Raw genomic sequence first — 20,513 nt, 5'->3', positions numbered from 1 at the left:
TTCCACTCCAAATTAAAGATCACTACACAGCAAATCACTTTTAAAGACAAAATCGTCCGGCTTTTAGTAATGCTTATTTAGAATCATAACTTTGTATGATTTAGATATTATTTATGTAATTATTGTACCCTTAATCGATCACACATGTACCATTTTAGTTGATCAATTATTATTACGCACATTATTATTTATTATATAAATTATTATTTAATTTAATAAATATATAATCTCCTTTAAAGTTGTCCATTTGTGTTCGCGATTGTGCTGCATTCACTCACAAAAATATTTTTTTTATATTTACAGTAGGAAATGTACTAAATATCTTCATGGAACATGATCTTTACTTAATATCCTAATGATTTTTGGCATAAAAGAAAATTCGATAATTTTGACCCATACAATGTATTGTTGGCTATTGCCACAAATATACCCGTGCGACTCGAGACTGGTTTTGTGATCCAGGGTCACAAATGTTCAATTCTCTCTTTACCTTTATCAACTGTATAAACTAACTTCACAACTTTTACTTGCACTGAAATAGCAAGACTTTTTCTTTTAGTTGTCCTCTTTCATAGACAGCTAATTTCTGGTTGCTGTGTAAATTTGTTTAAATTCTTTATATTTTTCAATCTCGTAATATTCTGTAGTGAATCGAGCTTCTTTTCTCATGAGAAATGAATCTCAGTTTCCCTCTTTCTCAGCCTGTGATTGGCTGTTCGCTGCTGATGTCACTCCTAAACTCCTAAACTCAGGATCAAAGCCTGAGCTGACAGAGAATGTTGATGAACAGCATCATGGTACCAACAAAGCCTGGTTGGATTGGTTTGGTTTTGTCAACTCATCCTGTAACCCTGAGTTTGTTCAACTACCATCATGGTACAGGACACTGATGTTGTTCTTTGACCTGTTTCAACACACCAACTTGATCAGAAGCTCCACCCTCTTACAACACTAACCAGGAAGAGACTGACTTGTTATTTCTCTTTTCTGCCATATGGACTTTGTCTCGACAAAAGCAATTAAGGATCAGTGATCAGTGGAGTACGAAGGGGAAATACTTTATAGAAGAATTTGAGAAGTTTGTTTCTGAACAAGTTTGTTTATGATCTTTGTGATTCTCATGGGGATTTGTGTTTTAAACCGTCGTTCAGAAAGTGAAAGTAAAGTTTAGATTGCTGGAGCTCAAACAGTGAAAATGGCTTCACTAAATGTATCTGAAGAAGAACTTTCTTGTCCTGTGTGTCATGAAATCTTCAAGGCTCCTGTTCTTTTATCCTGTAGTCACAGTTTCTGTAAAGAGTGTCTTCAACAGTTCTGGAGAACCAAGGAATCTCAGGAGTGTCCTGTCTGCAGGAGAAGATCCTCAAGATCTGAACCTCCAGTTAATCTTGTGTTAAAAAACTTGTGTGAGTCGTTCCTGAAGGAGAGAAATGAGAGGCGTTCATCAGGGTCTGAGGAGATCTGCAGTTTACACAGTGAGAAACTCAAACTCTTCTGTCTGGAGGACAAACAGCCTGTGTGTTTAGTGTGCAGAGATTCAAAACAACATGACAATCATAAATTCAGACCCATCAGTGAAGTGGTTTCATCATATAAGGTAAGACAAATGTTTCTTGATTCACATGTAAAGAACCATTACAAGTCATAAACACAGATCGTTCCGGATACTAACGTAACCTCGGTTCCCTGAGATCATGAGCATTGCATCAGTAACTGACGCTTATGAGGAAAACGTAGTTTTTCCCTGAATACTGAAGCCTGATTGGTTCACGTCAGTGTATCTGCACAGACAAATGACTTTTCAGTCCGCCAAAACGGACAGGACCGACTGCCTATTTAAGTCACACCGAAAGCCGAATCTTTCTACTGATAAGCGGCAGCGGTGACTTGTGTACAGTAGAACGACAAACTAGACAATAATCATTCCTGTTATCTCAGGGAAACAGGGTTACGTTAGTAACTGGAACATTCCCTTTTGATACGGTTCATTCCCCTTGCATAAGTAGCTGACACTTATGGGGAACACAATCCAAGAGCGTCGTGCTACTAGTGCAGAGTGGAAGAGAGCTTTATGACCTGAGCTCTAAAGGCCGTGGAAAGCATCTTAAGCACATAGCCTTGTGTTGGTCTAAGGAGGACTTTACTGTCATTAGCCCCAAACTCAAGACAGAATGCATCCACTGAAAGAGCCTGCAGATCACCAACTCGCTTGACCAATGCCAGAGCCAGCAGAAGGGCGTCTTTAGCGAGAGAGGTCGAAGGTCGGCCGTTATGAGGAGCAAAGATCTTTGTGTGATCAGGCCTTCGATTAGGCCAAAAACAACCAATCATTGAGGTAATTCAGGATGCAAACTCCCATCTGTCTCAAGGGGAGAAGGCCGCATCCACGAATATCATAAGAGTGCGTGAAGCAAGAGACAGTCCGAATGGTAGGACTGTAGGTTGGTAAGCCACCCCTTCGAACGTGAATCTCAAGAACTGTGATAAGGGGAAATTTGGATATTAAAGTATGTGTACTTCAGATCCACTGATAAAAACCAATCAGATCTGTAAAAGGAATTGTTTCAAAGTTAGCATTCTGAACGGCCGTCTTATCAGAGCACAGTTCAGAGGCCGCCATCCTTCTTTGGAACGAGGAATAAGCGGCTGTAAAAGCCTGAGTCGCCCTTCGCTAGCAGAGCTTATACTTCAGCTCGGAGGACGTGAGAGTCGCTGTCCGAGACTGAAGTGTTACCCCTAATTTCCACCAACTGCGGAACGGCTTCGGATCCGCTCTGGAACGGCTGCGGATTCAATAGGTTTCCATTAAAGTCAATGTGTGTATTTTCACTGAATGCGGAACGGCTGCGTTTCAACTCCGGCGATCCACAGCCCTCCAGAGCAGATACGCAGGGCACAGCAATTCAGTACTTATATCGCGCAATCATACGTGAATTCGCGTTAACAGTAAAACGTCCATCATTTAACAAATTTTAAAAACACGGATGGATAATACAAAATGCTTTTTGACATTTTGACAGAAAAACAAAACAAGCAAGAACAAAATTTAAACTTAGCCCGTAAATATGTAACATAATTACGTACTGCACTTAAGTTATTATTAACACAATAACGTAACACATGAAGGCTACGTTTCTCAACACTGAGAATGAATAAATAAACGCCTGTTTCTCCAGACTCGCGCTTATCGGTAGCTTAATCCACAAATCACATCACTTTCATAATCACTTAGCCATAGCGATTTCAAATTTATAAAGATTTATTGTTCAGCATTACTTAAGCATTTTATTATTTGCATGGTTGAATGATGTCTTCCTCTTTTCTGAGTGACCATGAATAACTGAGTATTTTAAGATAATCCATGCGGTCCATGTGATCATTGAATCCAGAGGATTAAGTTAACTCAATACAATATTTCAACTTTCCACATCCACCCCAGCCTGTTTACCTTCAGGAGTAAGAAGTACCGCGACTACTGTACTGTCCTCGCTTATGAAATCAGTCTGAGGCCAGCCGCGGGAGTGGAAGGGGGATCGAGCGGGATTCTTTATTAGTGTCGATTTTCAGTCTCTTTTTAATGATAGGCCTTACACATCTGTCAATCATCCCCGCTTGCTATATGGGGAATGAACCCAGCGCTATGATTGGCCGAACTCCGCTTATTTTGCTGTTGCTTGATTTGAGAACTGCACGTGCACAGTGGCGTCACCAGGTTTTTGCGTAGTTTAGAGTGACAAATCGTACCAGCGTACTTTGAAGTCAAAATGAAGAAGAAATCGCATCATATGACCCCTTTAATAATTATATTTTCTCTTGAAGAGTTGGATAGCCGCAGGGGAAAAGCACAGAGCTACAGGTGTCGAAGCGCCGTTAATCCGCTGCTTGAGTCTCATTTCAACGGTGAGCAGAAAGGCTCCTATCTTCTCTTTGGAGACAGCGAGGAGATAATCTTTGCACTTGAAGGAGAACAATTCTGATGAAATTAGTTTTCAGCAGAACTTAAATATGCAGTCGGCCCCGTCCGTTTTAGCGGGCTGAAAAGCCATTTGTCTGTACAGATGCACAGACGAGAACCAATCAGGCTTCAGTGTTCAGTGTTGATTTGATTGAACAGGACTGCAGTGATCAGGACTGGTTGTGTTTAGTCCAGCTGAACTACATTATAAATGCAGTTTCATAGATTTGAGGAATTAGTAACTACGGGGGCAAATACATTTTCACGCCGGCCCAGTTGGTATTGGATAACTTTTTTGTTTCAATAAATAAAATTGTCATTTACAAACTGTACATTGTGTTTACTCAGATTGCAATTTCTGAATCAATTTAGTATGAGATCAGGATGGGGGCAAATACTTTTTCACGGCATTATATGATCATATCACTGTTTTGTCTTCTCTTCATTGTAATCTGGAGTTTTATGTATTTTTGTTCAATTCTAGGAGGAGCTCAATACAGCACTGAAGTCCTTACAGGAGAAACTTAAACGTAATGAAAAACTGAAAGGAGAGTTTGAGAAAACAGTTCAACACATCAAGGTGAGGAAACAGAAACGAGAGTCATTTTCATTACAGCTGTTGGATCACTATATACAGTTATGATTTGATATAATCGATTCTAGTTTATTATTTCTGTAAATGACTAGCAGCAATCTGCTTCTGGATCCGTTTTATGTTGGGTATCCGAGTTTATCTTGGATATTAATGATGTGTGTCGATCAGGGTTGGGGAGTAACGGAATACATGTAACGGCGTTATGTAATCAGGATACAAAAATCCAGTAACTGTAATCCGTTACAGTTACGTCAAAAAAACGTAGTAATCAGATTATAGTTACATTTTGAAAAAAGGGGGAATACTTTCAGGATTACAATGGTTTTATTTAAAACTAAATAATTAAGTATTTTGGCATAATAACACTATATTAAGCGCTGCTTGATTATACAGTAGTTCCTGGTTCTGGCAAATAACAGCTTTCTACAATCTCCTCCAGACGCAGAGTGAATCACTGCTGCTAGTAGAAACGATGCCTGCGGGTAAAATCGCTTTTAATTCATAGAAATTCAACTGCTATTTTGTAGAAATTAGGAGAGTAGCTTTTTTAGTACCCAAAATGTCCTTTCTTAATCTTTTCTCACGTAATGGGGTGTTCGCTGTCTAGATAACGTAGGGGAACTCCCACTGCCAACGCCCCAAGTTCAGTCAGGCAAATTAAGAGAGATCACGGCTTTAGTCACTGCAAAAACTCAAAATCTTGCCAAGTATATTTTTCTAATTTCTAGTCAAAATATCTCATCACACTTAATATAAGACAAAATCACCTAAAGACCAAGATTTAAGTGAGATAAAGGAGCTTGTTTTTAGACAGTGCATCTTGAATATCTTGTTAAGTGAAACTGTCTTGAAAATATCTTGTTTTGAGTCATATCTCAGATGAAACAAGCTTTTTTGACATGTCATAAGGTTTTTAAACTGCTGTGTTATTTGTAAAAGACGAATCGTCTTGTTTCAAGAACCAGACTTTACTTGAATTAAGACAACAAATCTGCTTTATTGAAAACTGCAGGTCAACATGCCCAACTCACAACAACTCACAATGCAGAGTACAGTGAGTACGTATAATATTTAAGTATTGACAGCAAAAAAAAAATATTTATTTATGTATAAACAACTTTACCGACGTACACATTTGTACATTCCTATTTAACTTATGCATATTAATATTGTGGCATTAATGTTTTGACTCTATTGCATTCAATTGTCTTATCAATAAAATTTTCAGTCACATTTATTAATAGTTTAATGTTACTCATAAATAATAACATTTCGCTCTGTTTGTGCCTTCTGCTGCAAACTCGTTTTGGAGGATTAGCCTACATGGTGTTAAACAAGAATACACTTTAAAACCTTAAAAATACCTTCTTTAATCGGTTAACCATTTTGTAATATTTGGTATTTACCGTGAGACACAAAAGGCGTTTTCTCCTATATACCCATAATACACTAAAACACAACATAAATTCACAAAAGACATCAATTTTATTAGCTTGGTGTAATCCAAATCTTTAGAATCCATGCGTTGTTTGCAAGAAACAGATCCAAATTCAGCCCTTTATCCAGTGATCTTCAACTCCATTTCTCAGCAGAGAACGTAAACGTTAAATCCCGGCATTCCGCGCTCGTGGTGAATTCAAATTCAAAAATTGCGCCCGAAGCGTTACGACATGTTTTACGGCAGTGATATCAAACGCTCATTGGCTCTCGCATGTTTCGTCACAGATTGCGACATGCCGTGTTTAAGTTGGTGTACTACATTTGAAATGGAGAAGCGCACAGACTCTTTGGCCGTAATTAAAAGTATTCAGGCAGTAACATCCAGTGGCGGTTCTACATTTAATTACACCCTGGGCGAGACCCCTTTCGAGCGCCCCGCGCCCCCCAAATATAATTGTTGTTACCCCATTGGCAGATAATGTTTTGCTTGTTTTAAGCAAAAACTCAATTTTTATTTATTTCCCCAGAAAACAAGACTTAATATCTTATGTAATTTTACTACTTTACTAAAATAACGTTATGCATCTTTATTTAAGAAATGTTTGATATTTGGACTGGAAACAAGACAAAAATACTAAGTAAGAAAAGCATTTTTGCAGTTTAATAACTGAACTTGCAACAGTTTTGTTGCAAAGAACAATATTATGGTGAAATTAGATCTCGTGTTTGAGTTAAAAACGAATTATTGTTAAGCATAGCAAGAATCATAGCAAAAAGGCTAACAAATAAGAGTTATACCCACCAATTAATATTGCCCCTTCATTCATGACATGGATACCGTAATCATAGAGTAAACATAGTTGCTTTGCATACCTTTATCTTTCGCTCGTTTCTAAATTGGGCACCTGATGGCTTTGACCTTTCTTGTCCATCTCTTATTTGGCCCTCGACATCGACAATCAACAGATTTCCCCTGATCCCCCCATAACTGTCACTCACGCTCACGAGTCACGAGTCACGACCAGAAGTCAAGACTAAACCAATTCACCTTGGTGGTGGTGACCAAGTAATCGTTTTGTATTACCTATTTTTATTAGCCATTCAGACCATTCAGAAAAACAAAAATGTGCAGGAAATATAGAGGCCCGTATTTATAATATTATGAATGAAATGTGCGTTATCTGGAAGAAAGTCAAGGTGTGACTGACTTCGATAACTATATGGATCCCCTGTCTGTCTCCCCCCCTTGTCCGTTCCATTTGGGAGAGACCCAGGTGAACTGTCATCCGCGCCCGCGCCTCCTCCCCTTTCCCCTTCTCAAACAAACATAGACAGTATATAAACGCAAACAAACAGCTTCTGTGCACGGCATCTTCTCAGCAAGCAGGGGCGCCTCCAGCTGCAGGGGGCGCAAATTTGGCAATTCCCCACACAGTGAAATGATAGATAATAGAAAACTGCTTCGCGGCGCAAATTTTTATTTGTTTTTTGCTCGTGCCGGCGGTGCCGCCCCCCCAAAAATGCCGCCCCGGGCGATTGCCCGGTTCGCCCGTGCCTAAAACCGCTACTGGTAACATCAATAAGAGAGGATCTACTAATACAACTTTTTAACAGTTTATTTAGATTACATCGGGGTGGCATAGATGTTCAGTTTTGTTGGGTGCCTGCACATGAGGGGGTTAAAGGGAACGAGATGGCAGATAAACTGGCCAAAGAGGCACTACTAAAAGTAATCATAATTACAATTCCACTAGGAAAAGGCGAAGGTAAAGCAGTGGTTAAAAGGAAAGGTCTTGAAATATGGCAGAAACGATGGGAGGAAGACAGGAAAGGTAGGAGATATTATAAAATACAAAAAAGTGTCAGTATAAAGAATTACATGGAAAAGAACAGGCGTGAGGAAATTGTAATGACAAGACTGAGAGTGGATCACACAGAGCTGAATGCCACATTATTTTTAATGGGGAAAAGGAATAGTGAGAACTGTGAAAACTGTGGGGTTAAAGAAAATGTTGAACATGTAATATTGTACTGTACATCGAATGAAGTGGAAAGACAGGTGCTTAAAGATAAGGTTCAGGAGGCAGGGAGGGAGTGGAATCTGATAGGGATACTGGGATCAGAAGGAGAAGGAGAAGGAATAAGAATCACTAGGAAGGCTCTATTTACTTTTTTAAAAGACTCAGGGTTATGGAGTAGAATTTAAAATGACATGATAATACACACTCCAGTACAGTAGGTTAAATAAGAGAAGAAGAAGAAGAAGAAGAATCCTGGGCTGTAGATGGAGGAGCTGAACACGCAGCAACATCGAAAGGCCAGGTTCTGAATAGTATGGGATGAGGGAAAATACAAGTCTCTGATTCATTGCCCACAGTAGATGGCGGTAATGCTCTATCTGAGAAGCGAGCTGCCAATAAAAACGAAAAAGAAGAAGAAGAAGAAGAAGAAATGGAGAAGCGCGCGCGCCTTCACAGAGCGAACCGCGAACCGAAACCGGATTAACATTTTCATGGATTAATAACTTAAATTCTGCTCTGTAACGTTACCTCATACACAACTATTATACTGCCAGAGAGGACTGCGACACATCGTCATGTGAACGACTTTTGGTACCGGTTTTGACATGTTCTCACTAAATAAATTATTGTGATTAAACGTGTAACGTTATGTCTGTTGTTTTTCTTTATAATTGTAGTTACGTAGTTTTAAGAAATGGTTAGGTTTAGGGGTTAGGATTAGTTGCTCAAACTATCTTTTAATGCTATTATATTGTTAATAAAACTGCCATTTCCCTACACATATGTCCATTACTTTTTATCCTTTTAATATTGTCTATAAAATGGGTATGTTTAGGTGTGGGAGTAGGGTTAATGGATCTTACATTTATAATCTATAAAATGTTCTACTGTGTTTTCATATTGCAGTTCCATAAATACTGTGAGCCAAAATGTTGAGAAAAATGAAGCTGTTTCCCTTTTATGCAGTACTCTGGGACTTTTTGCTGTTTAAATAAAAAATAAAATAAAAAAAAGGTTAAATGCAAGTCTATTTTTCACTTTTTTTTCACTAGTAAACAGTAGTTAAAGTCTTGACTCTAGAAGGTAAAATGTCTTGAATCTAGAACAGTATTACTTTTGTTGAGCTTACAATAAGGTAAATACACTTAAGATGATGACAGGATGGTAAATTATGGCTTATTATGGCAAAAGAGCACTGCCTAATACGAGTCAGGAATGCTAACTTCAAGACATTTTGTCTCAAAATGCCAGTTTCCAATCTTATATCAAGTTGGTGGTGACTTAAATCTAGAACAGTGTAACAATTATAGAACTAAAAATTAGTTAAATACACTTGAAACAAACAGGATGACTATAAAAAAAAAAGCTACTTTTGAGGGGAAAATACTATTTTTGAGCATGTCAAGCTTATTATGAGACACAAAACATCACAATACTAGTAAAATATAGCTAAAAATGAGTTCTCTTACGAGAGGTCTCTCGTACTTGCGTAAGATATCTTACGCTAGGGGAAAACCTCTTTTCCTCGAGATATTGAAGCCAAAAATTATCCTTAATTTTGCAATAATGTAAAACGCATTGCAGCAGCATGCAGACATGGGCGAGACAGCTCGCGCGCCCATTGGCTGCTCTGCGGCAACTGCACCAGCCTATCGATAGAGGCTCCTCATGACGTCAGAACCAATGAGGGCGCTTCGCGCCCATTACGTCATGTCCCGCCGAAATCGGGTGGGGCCAGGGCTATAAATACGGCCCAGAGAGGCTGGTTTGGTCAGTTTTTCATCTCTTCAGCGGGCCTTCGCATCGCTGGATCCTGAGAGGAAGCCGCGCCGTCTGAGTCAAGCACCCAGCGGGATTAGTGCATCTGAAGCTGCTGGTCGACATCTCGCCGCCTTCAGTCGCCGTTTCTGCTGACGCTTTCCGGCGTACATATCCTTTTCTCTTCTACTGTGTTTTGTGTATGTGTGTGTGTTCGCCGCCGCGACACACACTCTCATTGCACTAAAAGAGCCGGGCGTCTTTTTCAAGACGCCCCCTTTCCCCCCCAACCCGCAAAGCTCGCCGGTGCGCCCGCTTGCCTTGCCTGCTTGGAGGATGATACCTGCTCTCCCTCTGTTCGAGCCGCGCAAACCGCGCCGTTCACAGGGGATGTCAGGAGCGGACGGTCACGGGGCTAGCTTTCTCTCTCCCTCTGTTCGAGCCGCGCAAAATGCGCCGTTCACAGGGGAGGCTAGAAGCGGACGGTCGGGGTTAGTTTTTCTTTACGTACAAGAAAGCTACCCTGCCTCTGCGCCCCATTCACGCGTCAATCACCAGCGGAAGAAAACATATTGACGCTATTATATGCTCGTGCATCTGAAAGCCTTTGTGTTCCCCCCTGTGGCTCAGTGGCGGAATCTTTGGTTTTTCACACGAGAGACCGGAGTTCGAATCTCGGTCTAACGGCAGATTAATTATGCCTCCAATGCTTCGCTCTGTCAGTTCCCTGAAAGGCGACTGCAGATGTGCATTTTGCAGCCAACGAGCGCGTTGTACAACCCGCTCGCCTGCACCCAAACACCGTTTCTATGGTTCCCGTGCGTCACTGGCGAAAGGAGAAAAGAGTGTTAATGCCCCGCTGCGGCCGGGCCGAATTCTATTTCTCATTCCCCTCTGAAGTTCGGGCGACTGGAAATGTCATACTGCAGTGAGCGAGCCTGTTGTAATGCACGCACCAGCATGTTGACGCTCTCTGTTTCTATGGCAACTTCTCGCTCGTTCAGTTCCAGTAAATGCGACTGTTCCAGTGTATTCTGCAGTAAACTAGTCGGCGACACAGACAATGTGTATTTTTGCAGCCAACGAGCGCGTTGTACAACCCGCTCGCCTGCACCCAAGCACCGTTTCTATGGTTTCCGTGCGTCACTACCTCCATTCTCACACATTTCTCTGGAAAATGTCAATATTGCAGTGGACGAGTCTATTGTAATACACGCACACCTGCAAACAAACGCCAGCGTGTTGACGCTCTCTGTTTCTATGGCAACTTCTCGCTCGTTCAGTTCCAGTAAATGCGACTGTTCCAGTGTATTCTGCAGTAAACACGTCGGCGACACAGCCCGCTTGCCTGCACACAAACACCGCTTTACGGCTACCCAGATAAATCCCATAGAGTGTATTTTCTGGTGTTCCGACCACGGCCGATGGTGTTATGAGTGTAGACAAAATGCCCAGTGCTCATTCCTACACAGAAACACAGCCCGTCACACAGGGCTCGCGCACATGAAATCGACCCAGATCGATTGCGCATTAAATGTGGTAAATGTGCCCACTGCCCAGTGCCCACAAGCACTACGTTCTGCATGTCTCAAGGTTTCTGTAAAACGAAACCAACATGCATTCGCTCTGCTCAGGCAGACAATGCTCTCAGTGTTGTAAATGTGCCCGCTATCCCACGCCCACATTCACACATAGATATAACAGGTCTTACGGGACTCGCCCAGCCCTCCCCCTCTCGATTGACCACCGCAGAGGAGTCGAGCGCGGGCAATCTGCCCGCTGTTATCAGCGCGCTCCATGCCTCAAATGTCATAAGCTTATGTTGCAGCACACTGAAGCCCCTCTGTCGCTGAGCGACCAGAGCGCGCTTCGCATTCAACCCCTAGCCATTCGTGCAAACGCATGGGCAAGGCTACCCGGGGTTTCGAAGTGGGTGCTAGACATTATAGAAAGAGGCTATTCGCTACAGTTCGGTCCACGCCCGCAACGCAAAGCGGCGCGAATCGATACTACGGTGAAAAAGGAAGTAGCACACCTACTTCGGGCCGAAATAGCGAAGTTACTGAGCAAAGGGGCTATAGAACCCCTATCACAAGCTCAGAGCGAAGGGGGCATGTACAGCAGATATCTTCTGGTACCAAAAAAAGAAGACGGGGGTCTCAGACCCATTTTTAGATCTAAGACGACTAAACAAAGCACTTCTGAAACGACGGTTCAGAATGCTCACGACCAAGAAAATCCTCTCGCAAATTTGCCAAGGGGACTGGTTCATGTCGATAGATCTGAAAGACGCTTATTTTCAAATACAAATAGCGTCACGTCACAGGCGATTTTTGAGATTCGCCTTCGAGGGCCAGGCATATCAGTTCACAGTCCTGCCATTCGGCCTATCCCTGGCACCTCGCGTATTCACGATGTGCATGGATGCAGCGCTCGCACCCCTCAGGCTCCGAGGCATACGAGTGCTGAATTATTTGGACGATTGGCTGGTTCTAGCTCGATCACAGCGGAGCTCATAGAACACAGGACCATATTACTCGATCACCTCGAGAATTTAGGTCTCACAGTCAATTGGGCAAAGAGTTCACTGTCTCCCAGTCAGAAAATATATTTTCTGGGCACAGATCTGGACTCGCTGTCTATGACAGCACAGCTGTCGCCGCAGCGCAGACTAAGTATTCAGCGCATGACAGAGATTTTTCGCCACGGCACTTTAGTCCCGCTCAAGAAGATTCAAAGGATGCTGGGTCTCATGGCTTCAGCATCCTCAGTGCTTCAGCTGGGTCTGCTTCGCATGCGCCCGCTGCAGTATTGGTTGAAAGCGCGCGCCGCACAGAGCTTGGACCTCCGGTCTCGCGCGCCTCAAGGTCGATCAGAAATGCGTCGCAGCTCTGAAACCTTGGACAGTGACCGACTGGTACCGGTCAGGTGTAAGCCTGGGGACTTCCTCGAGTGTGAAGTTGGTGTCTACGGTCGCCTCAACCTCGGGATGGGGAGCGCTGCTCGAGGGCAGACCGTTATTCGGCCAGTGGTCGGAACGGGAAAAGCTTCTGCATATAAACTGCCTGGAAATGATGGCAGTCGACAACGCGCTGAGGCGTTTTTTGTCCCCAGATAAAAAGACACCACGTCTTGGTCCGTTCGGACAACATGTCAGTGGTGGCTTATATAAATCACAAAGGAGGTATCAGATCCAGAATCCTTCACAGGCTGACGGAACGCCTCCTGGTCTGGGCTCAGCACAACCTGCGCTCGCTCAGGGCAGCGCATGTGCCCGGCCATCTGAATGTGGGACCAGACAGACTGTCCAGAAACAATCTGCCGACAGGAGAATGGTCTTTTCATCCACAGACAGTCAAAATGCTGTGAAGGACATTTGGCAGAGCGGAAATAGACCTATTTGCATCTCAAGAGAACGCTCATTGTCAGGAATTCTTCTCCAAGAGCAGGGATGCGCTGGCTCACGCTGGCCCCGCTGCCTGCTCTATGCGTTTCCCCCTGTCACGCTCCTACCCCAGGTGTTAGGGCGAATCAGGGAGAGCAGATGCCCAGTGCTACTCGTCGCCCCATTTTGGACAAACCAAGTCTGGTTTCCAGTCCTGATGCAGCTGACGAGTCCCGCCCCGTGGCCGATACCGGTGAGGAGGGATCTCCTCGCCCGGAGCTTTGGTCCCTACATGTGTGGGCCATCAACGGGTACCCGTTAACCTCCCAGCGGGAGTGTTAAACACGATCACGCAGGCTAGAGCTCCATCTACGAGGCGGCTCTATTCCTCAAAATGGTCTGTGTTCACTAGCTGGTGTACAGCTTCTGGATAAGGGCAGAACCCCATCCACGCTCAAAGTGTATGTGGCGGCCATAGCAGCGTTCGCTGAACCACCGCTTGGCCAGTCATTAGGAAGGAACAATCTGGTCATTCGCTTCCTTAGAGGAGCTAAGAGGCTGAACCCTCCCAGACCACCCTCAGTTCCCGTTTGGGACCTTTCCACGGTTCTGGAAGCCATGAAAGGTGCCCCATTCGAGCCAATACAGTCAATAGACCTGAAACCCTTGTCTTTCAAAACAGTGTTTCTTCTGGCTCTCGCTTCAGTGAAGCGCATAGGGGATTTGCAAGCGCTCTCAGTGAGCATGACGTGTATGGAGTTTGGGCCGAATGACTCGAGAGTCATACTCAAACCAAAGCACGGATATGTTCCTAAATCCCTCAACACACCGTTTAGGGCACAGGTTATCTCCCTGTCGGCCCTGCTGGTATCTGAGGAGGAAGGGGACGCAGGCTTCCTTTGCCCGGTCAGGGCGTTAAGAGCCTATGTGTCTCGCTCGTCTGTTTTCAGACAGACGGAGCAGCTCTCTGTTTTGTTCAGCTGACGTTCTAAGGGACTAGCTGCGTCAAAACAGAGTCTATCCAGATGGATAGTTGATGCTATAGCGCTAGCTTACACATCCAAGGGCCTGCAAATGCCCGATAGGTGTCAAAGCGCACTCCACAAGAGGCATGGCCTCGTCGTGGGCTTGGTCCAGTGGGATTGCCTTGCAAGATATCTGTATGGCGGCAGGCTGGGCCTCCCCGTCTACATTTATAAGGTTTTATAACCTCAAGGTTCCCGCTTTGCAAGCTAGGTTGCTCTCGGTTTAATTTTTCAGTATTGCCCGCCCGATGCTATCGGCTCGGGATGCTGAAACTGCTAGAGCGTCGATCACTGATCGCCTATATACTTCTGTGGGCAGTACGTAAGTCCCCCATATTTACCAGTCCAGGCTGAGTTCGCCCTGGCTGTGTGGAACACTTGATATAACATGCTCTTATCAGAGCTCAATATTACAGGAATGATGCTATTCTAGCCCCTCTTCCCGGATTCTCTGTGAGTCCCTTGTGATTAGGCACTGTATGAGCCCCGGGCACCTGCCCTTGGGACTTTAGTGTTATGTCTCAAGCACGCACGGCGTTTTACATTGTGTTCCCCTAGCGTAAGATATCTTACGCAAGTACGAGAGACCTCTCGTAAGAGAACGTACTCGGTTACTAACGTAACCTCGGTTCTCTCTAGAAGAGGGAACGAGTACTTGCGTATCTTGCCGTGCATGCGTCATGTTCTGATTCGCTTCAGCGATGAAAAACTGACCAAACCAGCCTCTCTGGGCCGTATTTATAGCCCTGGCCCCACCCGATTTCGGCGGGACATGACGTAATGGGCGCGAAGCGCCCTCATTGGTTCTGACGTCATGAGGAGCCTCTATCGATAGGCTGGTGCAGTTGCCGCAGAGCAGCCAATGGGCGCGCGAGCTGTCTCGCCCATGTCTGCATGCTGCTGCAATGCGTTTTACATTATTGCAAAATTAAGGATAATTTTTGGCTTCAATATCTCGAGGAAAAGAGGTTTTCCCCTAGCGTAAGATATCTTACGCAAGTACTCGTTCCCTCTTCTAGAGAGAACCGAGGTTACGTTAGTAACCGAGTACGTTTTCCCAGCTAATTTCAAGATCACTCATATCTTGTAAGGCTTAAATATAATGTCTTATTTCAAGAAATCTTACCAAGAGAATTTTCACTTGTTCCATTGGCAGATTTTTTTGCTTATTACAAGCAAAAATATCTTGTATTAATTTTTTTTTTTGCTTATTTTGGGAGTGGCCTTTTTTCCAGTGGTCAACATGTAGGCCTATTTTAAAATAAACTAATATGTAGATTGTGTAAAATTTTTAAATGTTGTGTTTTTATTTTTTATTTAAAAATAAAACAAAATAATCTGTAATACCATACATTAGCCACTAGATGTCTGTATAGCCCTTTACATAAATATATATTCAGGCCTGTGTGTATATTTTGCAAATATTGTACACTGGACCAAATTCTTAATAAATAAAAGTTTTTATTTTTTTTTAATAATATTTCTTCTTGCTTGACTTTATTTATATACGTGACCTTGAAGTAATCCAAAAGTAATCAGTTACATTGCTTTCATATTATAGTACTTGGATTACGTTACTGAATACTTTTTTTATGAAGTAATTTGTAACTGTAACGGAATACATTTTTAAAGTAACCCTCCCAAGCCTGGTGTCGATTGAGATGACTGAAGTGAATGTGCTTTGATTTCAGTCTCAAGCTGAGCACACAGAGCGTCAGATTAAACAGCAGTTTGAGAAGCTTCATCAGTTTCTCAGAGATGAAGAAGAAGCTACAGTCACTGCACTGAGGGAGGAAGAGGAGCAGAAGAAGCAGAGGATGAAGGAGAAGCTGGAGGAGATGAACACACACATCTCAGCTCTTTCACACACAATCAAAGACATGGAGGAGATGATGAAAGCCAATGACGTCTGCTTTCTGAAGGTCTGTTTTCAGATCATTGGTTGATTGATTGATGATTGATTGAGTTCTTGATGATAAATGGTGTGTTTGTTCTGCAGGAGTTTCCAGTCTCAATGGAAAGGTGAGTGATCTGCTCCTGTCTCTGGTCTCTCTGGTTCTGATCCAAAGCCACTGCAGTTCTGACTCCTGAATGTTCTTCCAGAGTCCAGAGCTCACAGCCGGATCCACAGATGGCTTCTGGAGCTTTGATTCATGTGCCACGATACTTGGGCAACCTGCCGTTCAGAGTCTGGAAGAAGATGCAGGACATCGTCCAAAACAGTGAGTCTGACAGCAGGAGATCTGAGCTGGACATGATGGATGGGTGGAGAGTTAGAGGTTCTTCATGACAGAGATAGATAGATAGATAGATAGATAGATAGATAGATAGATAGATAGATAGATAGATAGAGTTTGATGTTGGTTAGGAGGTTACAATTAAAAAAAAATAATTGTCTCAGAATAATAATAATAATAACTAGAATGTACTTTTCCTGAAGAAAATGAGTGGTGCTTGCAGTGGCAAAACTTGAACCTAGGTAGACGCTGACACAATTAGCATTTTGCTAACATGATGTTAAAACATTTATCATGTTGTTAACATGATTAGCATGTTCTTAGCATTATGCTAACATGATTAGCATTTTGCACACATGCTTTTAACCAAATGCTAACAAGATTAGCATGTTGCTAGCATGATGCTAACACAATCACCATGTTGCTTGCATGTTTTAACAAGATGCTAATATGATTAACATGATGCTAGCATAATTAACATGTTTTTAACATGGTGCTAATGTGATTAGCATGCTGCTACTACGTTTTAGTTAGCATTGTTGACACTTAAGGCCAATTTATACTTCTGCGTCGAGTGTACGCCGTAGTGTACGTCGTAGGGTACGCACGTAGGCGACGCCGTCGTGAGCATTTATACTTCTGCGAATGTCTGTGTTGCTCTGCAGTTACACCGCCGAAACGCTAGTTGGCGCGGGTGGGTTTTAATGTTCCAGTTCCACTGTGTTTACATTCCTCGCGGCTGTTTTGAGTTTAGGTTTCTACGAGCAATGGCGACTGAAGGAGTCATACAGATGGCTGTATTTCCGCACTTCTTCAAGCAATCTCTCGGTTACTTGGTCTGTTTCCATGGCTCTTCACTGATCTTCGGAATTTAAAAATGGCGGGCGAGCGGTGCAGAGTGCAGAAGATCATTCCGGAAATGCGTAGGAGGAAACGCGATGCTATCCAGCCGACCAATCACAGATCTTGCGGTCCGCGTCACCGCGACACGTAGTTACATTTTTGAGGAGGTGCGCGTCAGGGTACGGCGAAGGGTACGACGTATGGTACACGTCAATGCGTATGCTACGCCGTACCTTCTACGCGAACCCGACGCAGAAGTATAAATTGGCCTTTAGTTAATCGGTATTAGCATATAGCTATTCTGCTAGCATGTGAAGCATGATGGAAGTCCTGTTTGCTAGCATTAGTCAAAGGAGCCAACCACCATGTCTCTATGATGTTCTGGTGCAGAGATATAAGTCTTGCTGAACAGTTGCTAGGGTACTCTGTTTGGTTACTAGGGAGTGGCTTGGCAGCTTCAGATGATGTTACTTCAAAGGCTGCTTGCCAGTATGAATGATATAAACCAACCGCAACTCCTCTATGACATTCAGATTAGAAGATATCCCTCTTTGGATTTGGGTTGCTAGGGTGCTCGACAATGGTTGCTAGGGCGTGGCTAGGAAGTGTTGAAGGTGATTCATGATTGTAAGTCAAACACAACAGACAGTCATAATAAACTAATTTAAAACAAAACACAGACTATAAGAGCCAATAAAATGAAGATGATCAGATGCTGCTGAAGATCAGACACACACTTACAGTTCTTCATCTACAGCATAAATCTACACAGATCTCATTGATTTATTGTTATTTAACTTTCCCAAAGTATCAGTTTCTCTTGATGGACACAAATGTCTGAATCTCATATTTAATGTTTGTAGTTGATGCCGTTAAACGCTGATGATAAAAACGAGTGTGAAACTAATAACAGCACTGACAGTGATCAGAGGAAAATGTGTTTGATCAACAGGACGAGTGTCATAATTCATAATAATCTGTGTTGGGTTCACTCTTGATCATTATATGAAGATCAGAATAAAAGCATCTGTTGATTGTGTCTCATCAGCTCCTGTGATTCTGGATCCAAACACGGCTCATCCAGATCTCGTCGTGTCTGATGATCTGACCAGTGTGAGAAACAATTGGAACAATCAACCTGTTCCTGATAATCCAGAGAGATTTGACTGTGATTCCTGTGTTCTGGGTTCAGAGGGTTTTAACTCAGGAACACACTGCTGGGATGTGGAGGTTAAAGAGAGTTTAGAGTGGACTCTTGGAGTAACTACAGCATCAAACCAGAGGAAGGGAAGTGTTTTCTTCAACACTGATATCTGGAGTGTGGAGTATAATCTGTTCAGACGGCCTTCAGGTTCTGGTTTTCATGTTAAACAGGATCTTGATCGTGTGAGAGTGAATCTGGACTATGACGGAGGAACGGTGTCGTTCTCTGATCCTGTAACTAACACACATCTACACACATTCACAACCACCTTCACTCACACACTCTTTCCATTCTTCTGGTGTTATGGCTCTCTGAGGATCTTACCGGTCAATAGTCAGTAAACGTCACTCCTGTAGATCTGGATCTTCCTGCTTTCATCATGTTTCCAATATTTAATCCATATCACATGAGTAAGAGTGCTGTTGATCTGAATATCAGTACGGTGGCTGTGATTGGGCCGTGATGATCACATGACTGATATCCAGCACTACAGCAACACTCAGATCAATAAACAAGAAGTTTTCATTTATATTCCACTTCACACAATTAGACCGATTAGAGACCGTTTTAGCATTCATGTTTTCAGGATAACTGACATTTACCCGATTATTTCAGTCAATGTGTGTTTATTAATTTCTTACTTTTTTGCATCATAATTATATATCGCTTACGTCTTTTCCTCTGTTCCGAACTGCTTTGTTAACACATCTTCAGAATACTTGTCTATGTTTCTTGTCTATGTTTCTAGCATTTCAGATTTAGCATCGATATGTGTCATGTTATGTATGTGTGTATTTATATATGAATGTCTATCTGTGATGGGTGGGGATAGTGAGAGCTTGTGTGTGTGTGTGTGTGTGTGTGTGTGCGTGTGCGTGTGCGTGCGTGTCCGTATGGTGCGTGTGAATGTGTGTGAGGGCGTGTGTTAAGGTTTTTGTTTTCTTTTTTTGTTGTTGCATTATTATTTTATTATTATTTATTTTTATTTGATTGTATCTACTCTGTTGTTCTGCTGTTCTATGTTGTTTGGACATGATCCTGAGGACCCCCATGAAAACGAGATGTTTCATCTCATGGGGTTGATCCTCTAATAAACGTTCATAAATAAATATATGATTATATCACACAATTATACCAATTAGAGACCATTTTAGACAATTACAGACAAGTACAATGCAGAAAGTTAAAGACAAACACAAGGCATCGTGGGACAGTTCAGAGTATGTACTGTCATGTGTAATGGAAATGTTCTAGTGGACTTTGTTGTCTACTGCGCAGGTGCGCAGTAAGGGAGGGGCTCCGGGGGTTGGTTGTGTATATAAATCAGGCAACTGAACTGACAGACGTTCGGTTGGTGTTCAATAAAGGAATGAACACTGTTTAACGAGAACCTAACGACTCGTGTGATTAATTGGTGACAACCATGACATGGTGTCAGAAGTAAAAAACGGGGTATTAATAACGTGAGTTGTTGTGAGATCTGAAGTCTGCATCGCCATGGCAAAGTTCACTCCGCCGGAGCAGTTCGACTTTTGCAAGCCAGAATCGTGGCCGGACTGGAAACAGAGGTTTGCCAGATATCGAGTCGCATCACTGCTTACAGAGGAGAGTGAAGATGTGCAGGTAAATGCCCTCATTTATTCGATGGGAGCAGAGGCTGAGCATATATTCAGATCGTTTACGTTTCAAAACGAGGAGGACAGCAACAAATATCCTGTGGTAATGGCCAAATTTGACGAACATTTCATCCCGAAACGCAACGTTATCTACGAGCGTGCTAAGTTTCATTCGAGAGTACAACTTCCCGGCGAAAATGTGGAAACATTTGTCAGGCAGCTATACGAGCTAGCTGAAAACTGTGATTTTGGCACACAAAAAGAAGAGCAGATGCGGGATCGCATAGTAATAGGGATTCGGGATAAGCAAGTGTCACAAAAACTACAGATGAAAAGTGATCTAACACTGCGCACTGCTATTGAAATGGCCAGACATTGTGAATTAATTAAATTCCAGAACACAGAGGGAGTTAAGAGCACGGAACATGTGGATA

General features: G+C 42.8%; 1 protein-coding gene and 1 long non-coding RNA gene across 2 annotated transcripts; both read left to right on the top strand.

Moving 5' to 3' along the window:
* Positions 1 to 946: 946 nt before the first annotated feature.
* Positions 947 to 19,691, top strand: LOC309512987 (nuclear factor 7, ovary-like). The gene is made up of 6 exons (XM_082188766.1): positions 947 to 1,597; positions 4,440 to 4,535; positions 15,871 to 16,101; positions 16,179 to 16,201; positions 16,283 to 16,401; positions 18,308 to 19,691. The coding sequence occupies exons 1-6, from the start codon at positions 1,196 to 1,198 to the stop codon at positions 18,802 to 18,804; spliced, it is 1,368 nt and encodes a 455-aa protein (XP_082044892.1). The 5' UTR covers positions 947 to 1,195; the 3' UTR covers positions 18,805 to 19,691.
* Positions 4,546 to 8,997, top strand: LOC309513066. The gene is made up of 2 exons (XR_014211264.1): positions 4,546 to 6,300; positions 8,425 to 8,997. It is a non-coding gene; the product is annotated as an uncharacterized lncRNA (long non-coding RNA).
* Positions 19,692 to 20,513: the final 822 nt, after the last annotated feature.

This window comes from Leuciscus leuciscus (assembly GCF_965113295.1).
Source record: "Leuciscus leuciscus genome assembly, chromosome: 13".
Classification (NCBI taxonomy): Eukaryota; Metazoa; Chordata; class Actinopteri; order Cypriniformes; family Leuciscidae; genus Leuciscus; species Leuciscus leuciscus.
The sequence above is the reverse complement of the archived record's forward strand: the minus strand, read 5'-3'. Positions and strand labels throughout refer to the sequence as shown.